This window comes from Amphiura filiformis, chromosome 9 (assembly GCF_039555335.1).
Source record: "Amphiura filiformis chromosome 9, Afil_fr2py, whole genome shotgun sequence".
NCBI lineage: Eukaryota > Metazoa > Echinodermata > Ophiuroidea > Amphilepidida > Amphiuridae > Amphiura > Amphiura filiformis.
Genome location: NC_092636.1, coordinates 41,849,792 through 41,866,352, shown reverse-complemented (window position 1 = coordinate 41,866,352; position 16,561 = coordinate 41,849,792). Strand labels below are relative to the sequence as shown.

The following is a 16,561-nucleotide window of genomic DNA, read 5'->3' as shown; positions in this document are numbered from 1 at the left end:
TCACTGTGATATTCAATACATTTATAAGATACATGTAGGGCACCATATTTTTACAGAACACAAGCAATTTGAGGGATAATTTTTAGAAACATGGAAGTTATTGAAAAAATGTATAAATTTACATATGAAAATCTACTGTCATCAAGCATAAAAATTGGAAACTCCTTTCAAAAATTTCCTTTCAAAAACTCCTGTCCTTTTGTGAATTCTTTGAAAAAAGGGCTGCTTTCCATTGTGCTTTACAGAAAAACGCTCTCTTTTTTCGGATACCAAAATTCACAAAATTTTCTATGCTAAAATATCTTTCTTTACAGCTGACAATACATTTGAAAATAAATGATTTAAAATTGGAAATTTTCATGGAACATTAATTTTCTCTACTACGAAAATAAAATTGCAGCAAATATGTGTGTCCACTGGGTGAAATAATTCATAAGTGCTCTTTACATTACAATCCCTAGAGGGCATATTAACAGGTCATTTACCTCACCAGGAACAGACTCCATGGTAACCAAAACAAAAGAATGAGCCTATCAAGAAAGGCACTTTATAATTCGATACTTTATTTGCATGGGAATGGAAGATTTTTAAAATAAACAGGATAATACAGTTGTGCAAAATAATCCAGAAAATTTATTTTTGGTCTAATTTTTTAGTTTATTAAACCCAAAAATATGTTGAAATTTCAGTTCAGAGGCCCCTATTTAGCTGGAATATCAGTTCTCAGTGCCCCAACTTAGCGCCCCACACCACTGGCACTACATGTACCAAAATGACAGCTAGTGTGTCCCCTCCCTGGCCCAATTGCCTCTCCACTAAGAAACTTCACCAGCAGTTCATGATCTTCATCCAGCCAATATTAATTCCATCAAGACTGGGGTTTAGGAACCATGTGAAGGAAATGTTTCAAATGCAACCATAAGTAACCAAGGTAACTAGAAAGGTCATAATATTTTAGAACGCATATTCTTTGTTGAATAAACACATTTAAGTTCTACGTTGTAAATAGGTGCTTACTGCATGACTTCTTCTATAATTGCCTCTCATACATGACAGAATCTAACTGACAAATAAAGTTCACAAATAAAAAGGTTGATTTGATTCAGTTCACTTATTTCAGGTTTTACATTAAGGTCAGGCCCATACGCAGGATTTTTTTTGGGGGGTGCTGATTTTGAAAAAGTGGACTTTTTTCCAAAGGGGGGCGATTTTGTGAAAAGTGGACTTTTCCCCCAAATTTGGACCTTTTGACCAAAAAAAGCGTAAAAACCTTTTCTTAAATTTTGGGACTTTTTGTATACTTTTGCAAATTTGGGGAGGGCCTGATTAAGGTGGTACTACACCCCCTGATAAATGTTGTGGCTAATTTTGCATTTTTCTCTAAAAATAACTACACACTGGTAACAAAAGTTCCAGTGTAGTAACTGGATTCCTTGCCCCTATAATATACATATCTTTTGTTACCAGTGTGTTATTATTTTTTGAAAAAAAAAAAAAAATAGTCACAGATTTATCAAGGGATGTAGTACCACCTTAATATCAGAATCATAGACTAGTGTCTGGTACATGTGAATTTCAATTTCACTTCTTCTTTAATAATGGTTTTCCTGAGAAGTTCTTAACATCATTTCCTTCTGATAACCAAAACTAAACTCCTTGTTGAACTCAGAAATGTACTTTCTTAAACCATAAAATATCATAACAAAAATCAATTCTACTAAAATTTCTAGAATTGTCAAAAGTGATATTTAAAACTATATATTATGATTTTTATCTTGACCTTTACATGTTAGACTTTTAACACCAAAAAAAAAAAAAAACCTTCTCTTCTATAATTTTCAACAAAGTACAAAGCTCACTTCCTGTTTTTTACTTGACGATAAAAAGGAAGGGAAATACTATTTGCAAATATTACATTTCATTTTCTTCTAAAAATATTCCTTTTGAATTTTTTTTTTCTTCTTCTAAAGCAGGGAGAGTATGACATAGCAAGGTATGCATTTAAATATTGAGACAAATAAAGCTGATCCACAAGAGGAATGGTATGGGTTCTTAACGGACACAACAAGGCTTAATAAGGGGCATCATTTCTTTCGTGTGTGCATGATTTTTCTTGGGAAGGGGAAAACACTCAAAACTTTCATGTAGATATATTATACTTTAATACTATTAAGACCTACATTGTATAAAAATATAAATGCAATTATAAGATTCATTGACTCATCTCTTACATGTATAAGCAGTCTTCAAATGATTTTTTTTTACCTTGGGGTGCACTTTGGCACCCCATTTTGATAGTTGTGGTGCAATTTCATCTGACGCAAGTCAGTACAATGTGGTATCGCAATTTTGCACCACACTTTTAAAGTTGTATCGTAACAGGCAAACTTTAGGGTGCAAATTGCACTGTGATAGGGCTTATTTCGAACACTGGTTATAAGATGACAATGTGTCATAAACATCTCAAAAAAAGTAACTAACCCCCCTTAAATAATGGCCATTACTCAAAAACAAGTTGTTGTATTACAAATCTTTAAAATGCGTTGGAAGCAGAATTTATTTCTGCGCATTTTGACACCTCATTGAATACAATAGCCCAGAAAACGATAAAACGCCGGTCAATTTAATGTAGTGAGGTCCAGATTTGAAAGTTGCACTTACAACAATAGAAAAACACTCAGATAACATTACACAGATTTCCTTCCATTACACTGAATACAAAGCAATAGAATTTACTGCAACTTTCAAATCTTGGGTTACATTGATTTAAATGTACGCCGTGACGCCAATATTTAGACAATTGCTACAAATGAGGTGTCAAAATGTGCAGAAATAAATTCTGCTTCCAACACATTTTACAGATTTGTAATAAAATCACCCATTTTTTGAATAATGGCCATTATTTAAGGGGGCTTAGTTACCTTTTTTGAGATGTTTATAAAGAAGTACAGTTTTTTACTTATATGGCTAAAACTGGAAAATGAGGCTCCTGCCACCCCACTCGCCTCAAAGACAGGAATTAGATTTACAGACTGCAGACTGGAAATGTGTCAATTATTTTTAATAAATCTATTAACTTCATGAACACTGTCTGCACACTGTAAGACTTGCATCAGCAATAATTGTAATTGTATTTAGGCATTCTAATAACAATAATCAAATGAGGAAATGGGGAAAGGGGTTTGACCAGGGTTGACAGGGTGTAGGTACCATCTTTGCTGCAAGAAAACTAAATTTTGCTCTTTCATGGTAACTTTTCTAAACATGGACCAATGTCTACATTTTATTTTTGTAATAACCTTCATGTCCATGTACCCCATTTTTATTCTACTTTTTACTCAAAAATGACCATGATTGGTCAAACTTCTTAGACTGGTCCCACTCTCACATTTTGGTGCTTCATTTGGTCCTCCGTTTGGGGTCGGTCCTAGTGTTTTTCAATACTGGTATTATGGTATACAATTTTGACTTTAAAAATTATTTTGTGGTTTAGATGTTTTTTTGTACTTGGTAAATTTAATATTTATTGCGTGTGATTATGCCTGCAGAGGTCTGAGCCAGACATTTGTGTCTACTCAACCCTCAGGTCTGACATCATAATGTTCTCTATTCTATTTAAGCACTTTATAATGGAATGATGAAATTATAAAAAAAAAGAAGAAAAAAGAAATCATTTCAACAACAAAAACAAAACTTCCCACTTATTTGTTTAGCTCAAAAGTAATAAAATTGACATGAACATGGGGAGAATTTTGTTAGCTTCAGTGTGCTACCAAACTTGTGTAAGAAGAAATCAGAATAAAAACATGACTAGTGGCATGTACAATAATGTATGAAATAATAAAGACACTTAAAGATCACATGACATGAACATAGTTGATGCAGGAAATCGGGGCTATCATATCCCGGCTCATAGGGGACCCGGTTCACTTCAAACTAGCACTGATTGTGGCACTATTCATGCATGCTTGCCTGATGTTACTTGTTAGGAACGGGAAACCCCTTCATTTATTGTCACACTGACTTCATCTGTCAGTTAGGCATCTACTAAGCTATGTCTAGATTTGACTAACATTCTCTTATGTAAGGCGCATGATTTCTGTGTCATCCAAAGAGACTCTATGCTATATACGATAATATACTCAAAGAGTATCTGAGTACTTCATAGCCCCGTTTTGAAAATCATATTCTTCAATATCAACTCATCTCTCAACAATTACAAGTTAGTACGGCACCTCTCTCATAACAATGACGTCCTTAAATTCAGAAAACTTGAAAAAATGACATTTAGCTACAAATATAAAAAGATTTTTAATTAAAATTAACACCCAATATATGCAACTCCCCTTCTCACTGACTCTGACTTTCCCTTTTAAAGGAAAGTTTTATTATATAAATAAATGATTGCAAAGTCAAGAACCACATATCTGCAAGTATGTTTTGTATTGTACCGATGAACTGCAACATATTATTTGTTTAAGCAGCAACCATTTATACACATGACTTGTGCATTTACTTTGCATTATGACCTCCCATACATACCTTTTCCAAGCCTGGTTTGTGAAGACCCCGGCAAATGTCTCATCCCTATTCGTGATAATCTCCTAAACCAAACAGTTGCCATGGTGATCAAAAAACGACTCGTGAGAGGTTACAGAAAAATATATACAATCCAATCTATGTGTGTCTCACTGAGCTTACGGAAGCATATGATGATTTTAACTATCCACACTGACAGGCTCTCTGAACGAATATGTCAAATCAAATTCGAAATGATGAAAATTGATGCAACAAAGCGCTGTCCTCAAATCTCAGCTAGGTTATTGCATAACCCTGAATAGGAAATCATCCAAATTGGGTCATTTGTAACAGCCGTACGTCTTCAAAATAGTGATATCTACAAATGCATTAACTCATCCCCTAAAACAGAAACTTTTCAGCTGCAGTATCACCTCATCCCCAGAGGTACACCATATGGTATAGTGTTGTAAGATTCTTCTAAGAGCATTTTAATCCAATAAACACACATCTATCCTGAATGAGGATGACATCGTTTGTTGTGACGCCACACCTGCACATGAATCCCATGTATACCATCACGGTTCACGCAACATTCATCGGTGGAAGCAGAGTCAGCTTGTGTTGTGTTATGTATACAAACATTTAGATATGATTGAAGCGAGTTGTCTAGCTAGCTAGCCAGCTCACAAGTAAGACAGATACTGAGTTAATTGTGTCATAAACTAAATGGTATACATGTAGCAGCAACCTGTGTTCCTCTCTCTCTCTCTCTACCAGCCAACCATCTGAGCGAGATCAGTGATGCCAAAAGTAACTTCATAGTAACTAGACGTGGTGAATCTGCCTGTGAAGTTGCGGCAGATGACTATTTAAGAAGCCCAAATTTTGTTCAATTTATAGGCTAAATCTAAACACTCAAATTTTGGGCAAAAAGGTGGTAGCAAAACTTGATAGTTTCCATCAATCTCACAAGCGAGGAGTGAAGCAATCGCAAGCACCCAGACTCATTTCACACTGGTGGTGTGTAGCCCAATTGGGAGCTAAATCCCAAAGGTCTAGCAACACTGAGAGTTTCCATCCCTACTACACTGGTCAGCTACCAATCTCAAGAAGTGATCGGAGAATATGTAACCCAATTGTGAGCTAAATCCACAATGCTGGCAATACTGCGAGCTTCCAATCTAACTCATTTCACAATAGGTGGTTTTACTAGCAACGCTGTGTGTTTTCATCCAAGCTACCCTGGCCAGCAACCAACCTCACAAGTGAGAAGTGAGAGAAGAATATGTAGCCCAATTGTGATCGAATCCACAATGCTAGCAACACTGCAAGCTTCCAATCACACAAGTGAGGAGTGAAGAGGAGTGAAGCAATCTCAGGCAGCCAGACTCATTTCACGTTGGTGGTATGATTTACAATGACTTGACACCAAGGCCCTTACATGGCAATAGGATATATCTTACATCACAGACCCTTTTTCTAGGGTCTGTGCTTACATTGTAGGCCTATGTTCGCAGTATCATACTTTCCTGAACCATGGAGTATCTACATGGAGTATTGTTTATACCATTTAACTTGGATAAATAGTGTTAAAAAAAGCACAGTGATTTATAGTGCGCTACGCACAGGCACAACACCTAGACATTGATCCACAAGCCAGGGTTCGAACCCGCAACCTCTCGCACCATAGTCAAACGCCTTAACGATTGAGCTAACTTGACAGCTATAGTGTACACAGTAAGAATCATCTTTTAAGGGTACCTTGGGGCTGTGGTACCCCATGTGCATTCCTTCTATTTGGACATGTGTTTTATACGACAATTCCACATCCCCAATTTGGGCTATTCTAGTTGAAATCCACCCTATAAAAATCATAACCCTAATGTCCTACACAGGGAGTGCAGATTTCAAATAGAGTCACCCATTTGGGTAACCATAATTATTTGAAATTCACACTCCCTGTGTAGAAAATTAAGGAATGTTTTGAGTGTATATGGATTTCACAACTGGAATACACCAATTTGCCTACCCCCTCCTTCGGTAGACAAGGGTCATAATCTCATACATGAGTCTAGTTTGTGTGAGGGAATAAATTAGCCATCAGTGAATTGTGTTGCAGTATTAATCAATACATGTAAAAGACTGAACCACATCAAGTCTAAGTAGAGATGTACAGCGTAGGGTATTTCATGTGTAAACAGACACATTGTCAGCCTGTGATTAACTGGGAAGGATTCAATCTGCCTGTGTACATATCATCACCACCTGATATAACAAGACAATGTGATGACATACACACACGGTTTCCAAATACACCAAATTGGGTGACAAAACACACCCAATTGGGGGACAAAATACACCCAATTGGGTGACATTTGAAGAATGAATCCTTCCGAATTAATCACAATATGTAATGACATACACACAGGTTTACCAAATACACCCAATTGGGTGACAAAATACACTGATTGGGTGATATTTGAAGATTGAATCCTTCCCAGTTAATCAAAATGTGATGACACACACACGGTTACCAAATACATCCAATCGGGTGACAAAACACACACATTTGGGTGACAAAATACACCCAATTGGGTGACATTTCAAGATCAAATCCTTCCGAGTTAATCAAAATGTGATGACACTTACAGCTTTACCAAATGCACCCAATTGGGCAACTTTTAAGAAATACTCTGGGACTCTTGAATATTTCCCATCCCACAGAAACCAATCGACTAATTCAGCTCTAATAAAGCAATGTCATAATGCAATGCCAAAGATACAAATTATGCACTTCAGATCAAACTATTCAAACATTACTATCAGCATTCACCATCTAGGGTCTGTGATCATGATATATACTGTGCCAATAAAGTATCCTTACACTTGGAAAAATAATCACAATTTCCAAACTGAACAATATTGAAGTAAATTTGTTTTCTTAATAGATGCACTATCTAATCCTGCACATTATGACACCACAATGTGACTTCAAGAAGTAAAGTTACAAGCATTTGATTAGACGAAGGTCCCGTTTCAAAAGTGACAAACTAGCCTATTCTGTCGGTCGGACATCCGGGCTATCTCTAGTCTCGGGCCCAAACTGCATGTGGCTCACGGTTTGTTGCGTACAACAGAAACCGGCTGTGAAGGAGGCTACATAGCGATGTTGCTGGAGTGGCATTTAATTTCGAAAAAAACGTCACTCGACCATGGAATTTAATTTTAAGTTTGTCAGTATATAAACAGTAAATCAAGTAAGTTTCTATCACTCTGAAGACTTAGAGACGGTTGTTTGATTCCACTGACTGCGATCTAAATTTACATAACACCAATGACAGAAATCATCAACAAAAATCGAATCACGGACTTGTTTTCACTCGAACATCATCAACCGGAAGTGACGTGAAATGGACCGACAGAATTCAAAACTCCACAGACCACAAATCCGGTTTGAGAGTGTTGAATGGCTAATTTATGCGTTTGACTTTAATTTAAAACAAAAGGAACAAAAGAAGACTGAAACAAAAGAACTGACAAATAAAATTAAAGTTATGAAAAGTACAGAGAAAATAAAAGATGAAATAAAAAACTGCTTAAAAGAACGCTTCATTGAAGAAACTGTGTAGTGTCTTTGTTGTGCTTGTTGGAATCTTTTTGCCTCTTGTATAGGCCAGTTTGTCACTTTTAAAACTGGACCTTTGTCTATTCAATTGTGTGTAACTTTACTTCTTGAGGTCGCATTGGATTCAATGTGGTGTCATAATGTGCAGGATTAGATAGTGCATCTATTAAAAAAACAAATTTACCCCAATATTGTTCAGTTTTGAAATTGTGATTATTTTTCCAAGTGTAAAGATACTATATTGGCGCAGTATACTATGATGAACCATACTTTACCAGTTGTGACAAAAAAATCTCCCTTTACCCTTCCCTTGGCTACACCGTACCACTGATAAGCAGGGTTCCCATCTAGATCAGGCTATTCCAAGTAATGTGACATCAATTAATTAGTGTGGATTAATTATTCCTCAGCTCTAATAAGGGTAATGTAATTCCTCAGCTCTAATAAGGGTAATGTAATGTCGCAATGCCAACGATTATGTACTTCAGATCAAACTTCTCAAAAACATTATTATCAGGATTCAGAATCATGACATACAAAACAGATTTTACTGACACCATGTACCAAAAACAAATCCAGATTTGGATATTCAAAGTAATGCAACATAAATTAACTAGTGCAGATTATTCATTCATCAGCTCTAGATTGTAAAAAAGGGCGTTGTAATGTCATAAAACCATGTGTTCCAAACATACTGGAGATCATGGGCTGAAAATGTCTAATAGCAATATCTAAGTATGCAGCATTTTTAAATCACTGTTAGACAATTAATGATTTGTTAGTAATTGTAAGTTTATATTTGTTTCATTTCAAATATAATTATTGCAAAGACAAACATCAGGTCAAAGGTCTATTTTGCTTCCAGGTGGGTGGAAAATTTAACATACCTGAGGAGGAACTCCTTTTTAAGGGAATTTTTGTTAGATGTCCATCAAGCAAGTCATTTGTCACCAAAATTGATTTCAAGATACAGTTAGAAGTGCTGAACTTCTTTCATATTTCTTTTCAGTGGCATGTGCAAAGAAAGGAGGCAGGTGGCCACAGCCCCCCCCCACGGATGGGTGGTGGTGTCTGGTGGATTTTGGGAGACCTCTCTAATTTTAACCTTCACTCAGTTAAGTCAGTTTCCATGACTACATGAAAATCACATATAAATCTAATAGTATCCAAATAAAACTTCATTTGCTTTTAAAATAATGCAGTTTCAATTTACACAGGAAAGTGTTGTTATCATCATTCATTTGACTATAGACAGACTCCTTATTGCAGACATTTTCCCCCAGTTTTGCCTCCTTACTGACTTCATAGAGGAAATACATTCTCTTTGCACATATTTTTGGGATCTATGGTCCAAATGTTGTCATTTTAAAGTTTAAATGTAACACTGTTGATATCATTTAGGTTGTATGCATACAAGTATGTGCTTATCTGCGCACAAACATCTCTACTAACACTGTAACCAGGCCTGTAGCCAGAATTTTTTCGTCAGGGTGCAAATTTGTCAAATGCAGACCTTTTCAAGAAAAATCTTCATTCTGGCCAACAGTAGACCTTCATCCCCTTTGTAATTGATTTTTGGATCCTATTTTTTAACAAATTTCACAGAATCACAGAAAGTTTTTGAAATTTTTGGCCCAATTTACAGACAAAACAGAACTTTTGCAGATGGGGGTGTGTCACCCCACTGCACCTGACTACATGCCTGTAACACACCCCATACAAACTCACATTACATGCAGTCTACATTTGACATACTTATGAATGTGTTAAATGAGTTCATTTAAAATTTTGGGATATCCGGGTACAGTATTCCAGTGGCGTACGCAGCACATTGAAAGTGGGGGGGGGCAGGTTGTTCAGTTCCCCCGAATATGGTCTGATTAGGAGTGTAAACGAGCAGAATGACAAATTTCCCAATTTCCAACAAAAGTGGGGGCATGTACCCCCCTGCCCCCCCTGCAGTATTCTGTTAATCTTGATTCCCCTGACTGTTTAACAATTGGGAAATTGGTAACTCCTTAATTCCCCCGACAAGGCATTTCCCCAGACTGACTGACAAAAATGAGGCCCCCATCACACACACAACCCACTCAAATACACGCAAAACAAACAAACATGTAGTCTTCCACATCACACCCAAACATTTATCCAGTCCATATCACCATGATCACACACACACATGGAGGTCTATCCCCGGGGGCCTATCATGTAAGTGGGGAGGGAGGGGGCACCTCAATATTGGAGGTGATCCTGACAATGTACAGCCCCCTTTTTCAGCACTGCTCTCACTCAAAGACCTTGTTTATTTTGGTTGTTGTTGTTGTTGTTGTTTTCAAATGCATGCTCTTGTCACCCAATTAAAGACCATATTTTTCATTGGAAATGTTGCCCAAAGACAATTAGTTTACATTTACAAACTTTTTCAACTTGAGTAACATGTCAAGAGGGGTCTATGCTTCACATATATTACAAGCATGTGTCACTGGTCACTCCTATTTTTGATAAGGTACACATTTTCAATTGTTTAGTAAAACTTTTTTCCAGGATTGTGAAAACTAGCAAAACAAAAATAAACATAAACAGGAAATCATAGTTGAATGCCTAGATTACAAAATCATGACAAATGTGACTAAATAACTATATATGTGTAGGCTACATGAATGCGCTCCAATGATCAGCAACACCCTTATATGGATCATTAATGTACATGTATACATGCAAAATGTCACAGGGGAAATTTGCTGAAATCAAAATGAAGGCAGAGCATTTTGAAGGGACATGGAGAAAATATATATTTTCAGATTATACTTTTGCCACATTTTTCTTTTCTTTTCTTCTTTATAAAGCTCTGAATCCTCACCCCAAGTTAAACCTAATCTTAATATCGTCAGCCTGCTACACTATTAATGCCTAAGTCATTTTTACATGTTTCTCATTTGCAATTTCGATTTTCTGAGTAATAAACCCATAATTCATCAAATTTCTAGTCACATTCTTTATTAACTTGTGGAATACATCAAAAGAGATGTATTCCACAAGTTAATGAAAAATGCGGCTGGAAATTTGATGAATTAGGCCTATGGGTTTATTACTCAAAAAATTAAAATTGCAAATGAGAAACATGTAAGAATGACTTAGGCATTTAGCGTAGCAGGCTGACGATATGTTAATCTCAGTCCTAACCAGGCTTGTAAGCAGGGGGAATGTGCTAGGTGCAGCATCCCCCACCCCAATCCACAAAGGTCCACTTTTTTGTTATTTTTTCACTAAAAAGGTCCAAAAGTGGGAGAAAATGGACATAACATCAACTTTTGGGTGGTAAGAGATATTCAAAAAGTCCCAAAAAGAACAAATTAGGGTTTAGGTCCACTTTCTACAAAAAAAATATGTGCAAATGTACACTTTTCATTCAAAAAATGTCCACTTTATGGAAGTTAGAGGCCTGGTCCTAACCATATCAATACTCCTTATATATGGTCACGTGTCATATGGTGGGGCACATTTGCGTTACAAACACTGATTTTGATCATTTGTCTTCATTTTCACCTAAATTGATACATGTCTAAAACTATACATCTCACACCAACAAAACTATACATTTTTGGAAAGCTAATGTTCCAAGGAATCCAACAATGCAAAATTGATGTTGGTATACAGGGTGTGTAAGAAAATATATAGGGTGATATCATGAAAAAAAATAATTTTACTAGAAAATTGATAATTTATTGCATTTGCTACTGATATGGAATACCTCTAATGTAATCTAATTTTGTGGCAGGCAACACTATGAGCTTTAATAAAATGTGTACTTTTACTATGTTATGATTGGCCAAAGTGGTGATACAGGGTGTGAAAATGTACGTAACTTTTTACGCACAAATGTTGATTACATTTTTGAAAATATTTTCTTTAGAGTGTATCCTACATTTATTTTAACTGCATATTTGGATTCCCTGGGTAAAATGCTTTCCAAAAATGTATACTTTTCCTATCTTAGGGTGTATAATTCTCAAGTAACAACAATTTAAAGCCAAAACGCACGTTGTGACTGAAAATCTTGGCATTTGTGTGTAGTGAATAGGGAAAAATTGTGGGTCTTGTGACTTGCGGTTCTCAGTGAGTACTTGAAAACATGAAATAGATCAAACTAATAGTTGAATATGAATAATGAATGAACAAGCTTTGATTTGAGATATGATTTGCATGTATAGCACAGAATTTGGCACTGATAAAATTTAAAATTCAAAAAGATATCATGTTTCCACAACATTTCTCATAGAGATTGCACATACTCCTCTACCGCTTATCCTCTACCGCTTATCCTCCAGGTTTATCCTCGTTAACATTTTAATATTTTTCACTAATTAAACAAATGATAATTTCAAATTGTGAAACATATTTGAAAAGTAGAATAATCAAGCTGTATAATGAGCCCAAACTTTATGCAATTGGACAAAGAATAGCTCTGTACCAACAAGTTAAATCTGGAAGAGGAGAGAAAAATGTAACGCCTCCCACTATTTTGGGGTCCCACCATATGACACATGACCATATAGGGGTAAAAAAATAAAAAATATTAGTGGGAATAATTCTAATGCCTTATTCTGAACATACATGATACAGATACCTTGGTATGTCAAAAATTATATGTTCTCAGTCAAGGTGTTGGGCTACATACATACATGTTTACCAGGTTCACACATCATCAAATATTATATTGTGTAAACTATCTGACAACAGGTTATTTGTAGACACATATATTATAGGCTTATTATGTCAATGTATGGTAATATCACAATGCCTACAGGTGTGTCTACATTATGTACCACGGAACATGTACACCTAGATATATTTCAAGTAAAAATGCTTTGTTTCGTCAAAGGTACATGTAAACACCTACACAAACAAAATATATCTTATCTGTTAAAATTATAACATGTGCAATGTCAAACTTTAAATGCAATTATAATTTTGGTTTGTTTTTGCAAGTCGACATGAGCATCATTTATTGGCAGATACCAGCGCTATAAAAGTTTTTTGGGGCTTTTTTATCACTTCACAGTTATTGTACATCTAAATATTTTACAGGTCTTCTGGGGAAAAAAATGTATATCTTCATTTTTCAATACTAAATGTCAATTTTTATATGATGGACGGCTTTCCCACTTTTCATCATATCAGTCTAGATTTACTTCTAAGAACTATTAAATATCAAAAATATCATTTTTCAATCATTTGTCCTTTAATTTGTATTATATCGCCAATTTCACAAAATCAAAATTATTTGATATCAGAAGGATATTCCTCGTATTCATAATGCAATTTGATGTGTCTTATGTGCACTCAGGTCCCACAAAAACACTGTGAAAACATCGCTATCTGAGCTCTGAAGCAGGGACCAAATTTCATCAAGCTTTTTGTCCTCTCTTCGGAATTTGATAACCAATATCTCATTTAATTTATTTTGAGAGAATATCATTTCTAGAACTGATTCTCTGATTCTTACTCAATTTGAACCCTTTATGAAATATCTACATCCAGTTATTCTAGAAAGTCAATCACTATAAAAAGCTTAACTTTCTAAAAATTCACAATTTCAATTGACCTTTTCGCTAAATCCCACTTAAGCATTTGTGGGTGGACCTGTGATGAAGACTCGACAAGACGGTGTGCATATCGTTACTGTGCACTTTATGGCTTTGAAATGCAGAGTACCAATTTCACTAAGCAATGTGCACATCTGCGCAACGACAAGTGACAACAATTCAGGTCTACCCGTAAACGTTTATGGATTCACCGAAAAGGGGGAGCACACCGACATCGCCTGGCTAATAATTATTTGGTGCAGCAGAGACACTAAAATGAATACACGGGATCGATACACGTGAATTGCTATGCACGATTTTGATATCAGCCGAAAATCTTCGGATACTGGGTTAGAAAATGATGAATATCTCCATAAATGATTTTTCTCAAGAAACCAGATGTGGTCTCATACACTTGAAAATATGTGTTGAACAGATATGATAGTCGTTAGCGTGCGCTTTGAAAATTGGCCGTGCGCTTTGAACTCAAAATCTGACCAAAACTCTAATGTTATATTGCGTTGGTCCTGTATGGACTACAGCGCAGCAGGCTATAGCTGCACTCACTACTCAGTGGAGGCAGTATAACCATTGACCGCAATGTCGTGATACAAGCTTACTCACACAGCGAGAAATCAATTACCCCGGTTATTGTCAGTAGCCTTAGTCAGGTCACTTCGCTAATTATGCATCTCATAAGGTCCGAATAAAATGGCCATGGGTGGCTGTGGATTCAACCTACCATGGCGATTTCTACCATGAAGATATCGGGGCGATGTCACTGTGGGGAGCAGCATGGCAAGGACCCCCTCAAAAAAATGTTAAAATCTAATTCCGTTCTCCAGGAGGCTCATCTGGTAAAGGCGGGCCAACTGGTCCATGATAAAAGACCTTGTTACAGTCGATTCCAATCAGGGTAATAAACCTGATTGTTGGCTACACTTGCCTGTCCTGTAAAAATCTATGGCAATCCCCTTCACCAGGTTATTTGTGCCTGATCGAGGTTTTGTCAGCATTATCCTATATATTTCAGCTGTTAATGCCTAGATATGCTTAAAAAAAGGTGAATTTTTTTACCTGCTCTTAGTCGCCTCAAGATGCGTGGTGATGTTGAGTTGAACCTTGACCTCCCCTTCACAGGCTTGAAAGTTGATTTGGCTGATGTTGAGTTGCGTCTTGACCTCCCTTTCACAGACCTGATGGTAGATTTGGCTGTAGTCGCTTTCCTATACATGGTGAAGCAAGACAAACAAACAAAAAACCAAAAAGTCAGTAGCAAATGAAGATGATTCCTTTGTGAAATTAGACTTGAGCAGGCCTGGAATTTAGCACCTGTCCCTTGGCAAAAACCAGCCTATGACTCGGGCAAGCTGCAAATGTTGGCGGGCAAGTTGTAACATACAGCTGACTCAATTGGCAACTGGTCCAAGCTGAAACAGTGGACCAGTTGTAAAAAAGGTTAAGTGCAAGCCCTGGACTTGAGTATAAAATCCAGTTCCAGAATCGTAGAGTGACAAGATAAAAATGAAAACAAAGGTCACCAGGAAAAATAAATGATCTGTAGTTCCAGAATCAGAAATGAAAACACACAATTTAAGGAAGAGTCATTGTGAAGATGATAATTTCTTCCTTTTTTGGAGTAATCTAGTTTCAGAATCACAAAATAAACTACAATATGATGATGACAATAATATTTTCCTGATTTCAGGTATAATATCCAGACTTTCCTCTCATAATGAAATGTATGTCGCAAGAGAGTCAGAATGATGATTTATTGCCTACTTCGGGTGTTATATCCAGGTTCAGAATCATTCAATACAAGTAAAACTGTCCACGAGATGACGATAGATGCATGTTGGCGAGACGAAATAAGCAAAAAGTCATGCTGAAGTATACAGAGCTGATATCTTCCTGCTTTTAAATTTCAATATACATTAGTACGTATCAAGTGATGGTAAAATACTCAAATAGATGATGATGTATATATATACATCTAGATATATATATATCCTAAATTTCCATAACCCTGATCTCTGGAATTGCTAACAGAATTCATGCTTAGTACAAAAAAAATGTACATCCTGCTATGTCCAGAACTCAGTCAGCTTATAAAAGTTTTACTCTTTTTGAAATAATTTCATGCCAAGTTTATTATTCATCATACAATGGGGGGATGTCATTGCCATTAACCCTTCAAGCACTGATGCCAAATCAAGTTGGCAGCATCTACAAACAAATTTCAATACTGTAAATTTTCAAGATAATTTTGAAATCTATTGAAAAATGCATTAAAATGAGGACAATCTTGCCTAGTGTATTAGTTCAGTGGACAGTGGTTCTTAAGATTTTAAAAATCCTTTTGACCTAATATGGCCCCATAGCAGCATGCATAAAATTATTCCGTGCAATACCATTTACGTAAGCAAATTTAGCGGTCTGTGAGGGATGTCCCATTTGTACTAATGAACAACTTCCTATGCATGATAAATATCATAATTTATTATGATGTACTTGGCTTTGTTTTCTTATTATAATCCATGTCTGATTTATCAAATTTAGTAATGGTCATAATTACATGTAGGCCCCCACATTTCAGGCTAAAATTAATTACCAAATGCCCACAAACACAGTATTCAATCAATGCGTTAACAATATACATGTAATTCAGTCATAAATTTGATGATAATTAATTTTGTCATTCAGTATTTAAAATTACACATATATTTTGTACATGCACAATGACAAGTGTTCAGTCACACATATAACACTTGTTGTTTTTGGCACAAGGACAGGGCAATTTTTTTTGTTCTATGGAATAAGTACATCCTCA

General features: G+C 36.0%; 2 protein-coding genes across 2 annotated transcripts in view; one reads left to right on the top strand and one right to left on the bottom strand.

The window, feature by feature from the left end:
• The window catches only part of LOC140161009 (UPF0462 protein C4orf33 homolog), a 120,845-nt gene that overhangs the window by 83,641 nt on the left and 20,643 nt on the right, over window positions 1-16,561 (top strand). The gene's annotated exons all lie outside the window — the stretch shown is intronic.
• Window positions 1-16,561, bottom strand: part of LOC140160081 (uncharacterized) — a 143,761-nt gene that overhangs the window by 119,585 nt on the left and 7,615 nt on the right. The window contains exon 2 of the mRNA XM_072183352.1: window positions 14,809-14,957. Coding sequence (XP_072039453.1) covers window positions 14,809-14,957 — 149 coding nt within the window. The remainder of the gene's footprint in view (window positions 1-14,808; window positions 14,958-16,561) is intronic.